This window comes from Sciurus carolinensis, chromosome 3, assembly GCF_902686445.1.
Source record: "Sciurus carolinensis chromosome 3, mSciCar1.2, whole genome shotgun sequence".
NCBI classification, from domain to species: Eukaryota; Metazoa; Chordata; class Mammalia; order Rodentia; family Sciuridae; genus Sciurus; species Sciurus carolinensis.
Genome location: NC_062215.1, coordinates 22,672,464 through 22,678,481, shown reverse-complemented (window position 1 = coordinate 22,678,481; position 6,018 = coordinate 22,672,464). Strand labels below are relative to the sequence as shown.

Genomic DNA, 6,018 nt, shown 5'->3' with positions numbered 1-6,018 from the left:
TGGATCTGCCTAGGGCGACCATTCTCTAGCCACTGACCACAGGGAAGGAAAACCCTGACGGGTTCATGCTGCAGGAGCCCAGGTGGGGGGTGTCCACCCCTACTGATGATACGGTGGTTGGGAACCAGGCCTTCGGTGCAGATGCCTGAGGACGTTGCACTGTTCCTTTTGGTCGAGGGGCCCAGCTGAGGATGTGCCCTTGAGCCCAGGAGAGGAGAAGGTGGGGGTGGGGGACCTGGCAGTCTTGGAACAGCGTGAGGGGCATCAGTCCCTGCTGTCTCCTGCTGTTTACAGACAAGTGCTGTCCTCCCTGGGCAAGGGGAATGGGCGGGGCAGAGGGCAGTGCCAAGGTAGCACGAGGCTGGGCACGTGCCTGGTCTGAGACAGTGTGCACAGAGTGTCGGGTGCTTGGAGGTGCTGATCTGAAGACCCCTGTGCCCACTGGAGCCCCTTGCTGCCTTCACAAGCTGACCTCTGACCTGGGGGCAGCCGGAGTCCAGAAGCCCCAACCCCATCCTAGACTCAGAGCCCCCCACCCCCATCAGTGAGCCTTGGCTCTGCTTATAGCATCTGACGCCAGAGGGGCCAAAAATAGCCCCCAGAGAAGGGGAGAAGGAGACTATTTAAAGGACCTGGGAGGCGCAGGGCAGTGCATAGGGAGCAACAAGTGATCATGGCCACTTCAGAGCTGTGCTGCCAGGTGTCTGAAGAGAACCGCGAGCGCCGAGAGGCCTTCTGGGCTGAATGGAAGGACCTGACTCTGTCCACACGACCTGAGGAGGGGTGAGTGTGGGTCAGCGGGGAGTCCTGCCTCTGCGCCCCCAAAGCCTCCTCCCCAAGCCCTATGAGGCCAAAGCACAAACCCCTGAAATTTCTGGGGGTGGGGCAAGAAGAGTGCCTACTGGGAAGAGTAGAGTGGTATCACCCCTCCTGCCGCCAGGTCCTGACAGCCCCAGGGAGCCCCCTACACAGCCTCCCGCAGGAGCTCACTGTTCCTCCCCTCTGCTTCCAGTTGCTCCCTGCATGAGGAGGATACCCAGCGGCATGAGACCTACCACCGGCAGGGGCAGTGCCAGGCGCTGGTGCAGCGTTCCCCCTGGCTGGTGATGCGTATGGGCATCCTGGGTCGCGGGCTGCAGGAGTACCAGCTGCCCTACCAGCGGGTGCTGCCGCTGCCCATCTTCACCCCCACCAAGGTGGGGGCTGCCAAGGAGGAGCGCGAGGAAACTCCAGTGCAGCTTCGGGAGCTGCTGGCACTGGAAACAGCCCTGGGTGGCCAGTGCATGGAGCGCCAGGACGTGGCCGAGATCACCAAGCAGCTGCCCCCTGTGGTGCCCGTCAGCAAGCCTGGGACCCTTCGCCGCACCCTGTCCCGCTCCATGTCCCAGGAAGCACAGAGAGGCTGAGAGGGACTGTGACTCAGACTCCACTGTGCCCACCATGGACTGGGCCCTTCCTGGCTAGGACCATGGAGGGGAGCTGCTGGCCACGGATGCTTTGTAGTTTGCCCAGAGTTGGGGGCTGTGGGAAGAGGGAGCCAGAGGCCTGGATGCCTGGGTCCCCTGAGTTCCCAAAGGGAGGGGAGCAAAGACAGTGGGCACTAGGGGTGGAGAGCTGGGCGCCAGCACAGTCTAGCACCCTCAGCACCAGGAAAAGGGACAAAGGATGCTGGTGAGGGCAAGAGGTCCCTGGAAGCAGTTCCCTGGTCCAGGTTTCAGCTTCAGAGGAGGACTAGGACAAGCGCAAGTGATCTGGAATGCTCTGGGAAGGAGACAGAGAAGACTGCAGGGAGGGAACGTGAAGAGGGCAGAGGCAGGGCAGGACCCCCAGCACCCTCTGTTAGCGCGCAATAAATGCTCAACCATGTTCCAGTCTCATCTCTTTCCTTGTGGTTGTTGGGGTCAGCGCATTGATGTCCCCCCTCACACCCTCTGTCTGGGAACCGGCCCTGCATCTGAACTAAATATGGTAAAGCCCGTGGGTACACCCCATACTTGAGGGTGGGGTTCAGGGCAGAATTGTAAACAGGGCTGCAGTCTGTCCAGTCCCCTTCCTGTGCCCTAACTCCACTGCCCAGTCCTGGCTTCTGAATTCAGTCCCTGGCGCTGGGCAGTGCCCAGCACGCCAGCTGGCATCAGGTTTGTTTAAATGATATCTCATGGAGAATATGGAGGGGCTGGCACCAGGACTGTCCTTGGCTGTGCCTCAGGGTGTGGATGGGGTCAGTGACCCCAAGGCCACTCAACTGCAAATTCAGACAGAATCAATCCTGCCTGGGGTCAGGTGTGCCACCCTCTCTGGCCTGAGTGGGCTGTGTGGGAGGGTTACAGGGGTCGGGTTCCTGTCTGTGACCCCTGCAGCTGTTGTGATGACTCATGTCCTATCCCAGCTGTCTGACCCAACAAGGAGACTTACCCCTTGGGACAAGGAGGGGGCACAGAAGAGGCCTGAATCAAGGGAGGCCAAGGACTGATCTTGGCAGAGACTAGTAGCCTACCCTGGGCAGAGGGCACCTTACTGATCCAGAGAAGTCCCATATCAGAAAGACCATGCACCTGCTGAGGGCAGAATGGCTTCCCACTTGCCAGGTAGGAGGGAAGACGGTAGCATCTTTGCGACCGGATACCTGTAGCACCAAATAGAACCTGCAGGCCTGGCCTGGTCAGCATCCCAGAAGGAGCTAGAGTGTGGGCTGGGAGAGGGGCCCAGACCCCAGACCCACAGGAAATTAAATATGCCGGCTGCGCCCCCTAGTGGCCAGATGGCCGGGAGCCTGCTCCACGTGTCAGGGCACTCACCGGTGTCCAGTATCCCGGGAAGTGGCGGGAACATCCCGAACCTTTCGCCCTTCGCAGCCCCCAGATAAGGAACTGGGATCCCTGAGGCCCGACTGTTTCGCCTGCTAAGTGCATTAGCCCCGCTCGCCTCCCCTATCGCTGCTGCCATCGGACGGGAAGGAAAGAACCTGACTCTGGAGCCCCCGGGCAACCGAGGCAGAGACTGGAACGGACTGTCCTTTCTAGGTGTGGGGAGGGGCGCTGGAGAACAGGGGTGGAATAGGGGCCTGGAGGAGGGGTGACATTAATAAGGAAAGGGTGGGGATTAGAGGGGGTGTCCCAGAGGAAGGGGACCTTGGTAGAGGTGGGGACTGGGGGCAGAAGCTGATCCAAACCTTAGAAAAGAGAAGGGATGGGATGCCGAGCAAAGGGGTGAATGGCTGCAGGGAGCTGGGGAAGAGAGGAGACGGGGCTGTGGAGCAGGGGATCGGAAGTTGAGATAGGGTGCGTGATGCAGCACGGCGACCCGGGCAGGTGAGGCCAAGGGTGGAGGGCTGCTGGAACAAGTGCGGAGCGAGGGTGGGGCAGGAACTGATGTTCCAGCGGTCGCCCCCACACCACCGGCGTGTCTGCTGCTTCGACACTAACTGAGATGGATGGGGTGGCCACCACCGGGCGCGCAGGCCCCAGGCGACTCATCGTTCAGCCCCCGCCCCCGCAGCGGAGGGGTTGGGGAGGGGGCCCGGCGGTAGATAAAGGGGCCGCCAGACCAGTGGGGGACAAGGCGGGCAGTGGGGACAGGGGCTAATTCAAACCAGCAGCATGAGCCAAGCAGACCGGAGCCACGCTGCGGGTGCGGCTCGGGACTCGGACCCAGGCAGGGCTGCGGTCGCTTCCGCCTACCAGCGCTTCGAGCCCGGAGCTTACCTGCGCAACAACTATGCGCCCCCTCGAGGGGACCTGAGTAGCCCCGACGGCGTCGGGCCTTGGAAGCTGCGCTGCTTGGCGCAAACCTTCGCCACCGGTGAGTGCCGAGACACTGAGGCACCCAGGACACTGAGGTCCTGGGGACATGTCATCAGGAAACGGAAAGGGGAAGGAGGGAGGAAGAGAACCACCAAATAGGGACCAAGAAGATATGTAACAGGTGCAAGAAGAGAAAGAGGTACCAAGGCGCTGTGGCCATGCCTGTAGTCCTAGTTACTGGGGAGACTGAGGCAGGAGGAACCCTGCCCAGGAGTACTAGACAGCATAGTGAGAACTCGTTCTTTCTTTATTTTTTAACAAGGGCGGAGAGAAGAGAAAGGGAAGTGCTACAGGAGAGAAGAGAGGTGGAAAGAGAAGGTGGGGGTGAAAATGCTCAGAATTGAGAGGGCAGTTGGGGAATATAGGAGAGAGATTGAGATGAAGGCAGATGCAGAAAAAAAAAAAAAATGGAGGAAATGCCTGGAGCAGGCCTGTAATCCCAGGGGCTTGGGAGGCTGAGGCAGAAGGATCACAAGTTCAAAGCCAGCCTCAGCAACTTAGTGAGGCTCTGTCTCTAAATATTTTTTTTAAAGGGTCGGGATGTGGCTCAGTGGTTAAGCACCCCTTGGTTTTAGCCCCTGGTATGAAGAAAAAGAAAAAAAAAAAAAAAAAAAAAGAGGAAGTGATTGGAGAGAGAGAAAAGCCAGGCCAGTGCCTTAGGATTGCCCCTGGTAATCCTCACTGAGGATGTAGGTTTCTAAATATGGAACCTGAGTCTCAGAGAAGCCAAGTTCCTTTTCCAAGGTAAATCAGTGAGTGCTTGAACCCACGACCGCCCTGTTCAGTCTAACTGCAGAGGCAATGCTTCTTTCACAGAGACCCTCTTACCCAGGCAGAAGAGCTCAGGAGAGGGAAGGAGAAGCAGGTGAGAGAGGGTTGTTTAAAGCAGAGGGTGCCTAGACTTTTTTCCTCTACTGCCCTCCCAGGTGAGGTGTCTGGACGCACCCTCATTGACATTGGTTCAGGCCCCACAATATACCAGCTGCTCAGTGCCTGTGCCCATTTTGAAGACATTACCATGACGGATTTCCTGGAGGTCAACCGCCAAGAGCTGGGGCTCTGGCTGCGTGAGGAGCCGGGGGCGTTCAACTGGAGCATGTACAGCCAGCACGTCTGCCTCATCGAGGGCAAGGGGTAAGGGCTGGAGGTGGGGGCCGGGCAGAGGGGCTCCCCGTGGAATGGCTGGAAGGGAGCAGCAGAGGACTGAGTGTGGGTCAGTCCTGAGCCTTGCTCGTGCCCCCTGAACAGTGAGTCCTGGCAGGAGAAGGAGCACCAGCTACGAGCCAGGGTGAAGCGGGTCCTGCCCATTGATGTGCACCAACCCCAGCCCCTGGGCATTGCCAGCCTGGCACCTCTGCCTGCTGATGCCCTGGTCTCTGCCTTCTGCCTGGAAGCTGTGAGCCCAGACCTTACCAGCTTTCAGCGGGCCCTGGACCACATCACCACTCTCCTGAGGCCTGGGGGACACCTCCTCCTCATCGGGGCCTTGGAGGAGTCATGGTACCTGGCTGGGGAGGCCCGGCTGGCAGTGGTGCCCGTGCGTGAGGAGGAAGTGAGGGAGGCCCTGGTGCTGAGTGGCTATGAGGTTCGGGACCTCCGCACCTACACCATGCCTGCCCACCTCCAGACAGGCGTGGACGACGTCAAGGGCATCTTCTTTGCCTGGGCCCAGAAGAAGGTGGGGGTGCAGGTGTGAGGATCCAGTGTGCCCAAAGCCCTATGGGCCTCACCTACCAGATTCCCTATTACCACATGGCACCTAATAAAGAAATCATTCCCCGCAGTCAAGTGTCAGTACCATCTGTGGCTTTCCTGGGAGGCAACGAGGGTGCAGAGTTCTCTTTTGAGTATAGGGGTGTGGGAGACTTTGACCTTAGCCTTTCTTCTTTTCCAGAAGTTCCGTGAGGGTAGCTTTCTGTATTCCTCATTCTTTCCAAACTAAGGAAGGCCTAGGTCAGGGGAGCTCATTTGGTACCTGTTGTGTGCCAGGCTCTTGTGATGGGCACTTATATCTGTCACGTCACTCAGTGGTGGGTCCTGTTAGCCTATTTCCAGGTGAGGCTCAGAGAGGTTAAGTAACAAGCAGTAGTGGAGCCTGGTTCAGACCCAAAGCTGAAAATAGGGAGATTAGATTGCAGGGTGTTGGGTGTGTGTGTGGGGGGGTTATATTACAATCCAGGGCTGGGAAGTGAGAGGGAAAAAACCAGTGCCAGCT

The 6,018-nt window shown here is 58.8% G+C and overlaps 2 protein-coding genes across 3 annotated transcripts; both read left to right on the top strand.

The window, feature by feature from the left end:
* Positions 1-622: 622 nt before the first annotated feature.
* On the top strand, positions 623-1,866 carry Tcap (titin-cap). The gene is made up of 2 exons (XM_047545814.1): positions 623-783; positions 1,013-1,866. The coding sequence occupies exons 1-2, from the start codon at positions 674-676 to the stop codon at positions 1,404-1,406; spliced, it is 504 nt and encodes a 167-aa protein (XP_047401770.1). The 5' UTR covers positions 623-673; the 3' UTR covers positions 1,407-1,866.
* Positions 1,867-2,463: 597 nt separating this feature from the next.
* Pnmt (phenylethanolamine N-methyltransferase) lies at positions 2,464-5,578 on the top strand. 2 transcript variants are annotated; one of them, XM_047547045.1, is made up of 5 exons: positions 2,464-2,588; positions 2,856-3,023; positions 3,599-3,801; positions 4,730-4,937; positions 5,052-5,578. In XM_047547045.1, exons 3-5 carry the CDS (start codon positions 3,600-3,602, stop codon positions 5,497-5,499), a joined length of 858 nt encoding a protein of 285 aa, XP_047403001.1. In that variant the 5' UTR covers positions 2,464-2,588; positions 2,856-3,023; position 3,599; the 3' UTR covers positions 5,500-5,578. The 2 variants fall into 2 exon arrangements, with proteins under 2 accessions (XP_047403001.1, XP_047403000.1); XM_047547044.1 differs by lacking the exons at positions 2,464-2,588; positions 2,856-3,023 and adding an exon at positions 3,287-3,311.
* The last annotated feature ends 440 nt before the right edge of the window (positions 5,579-6,018 follow it).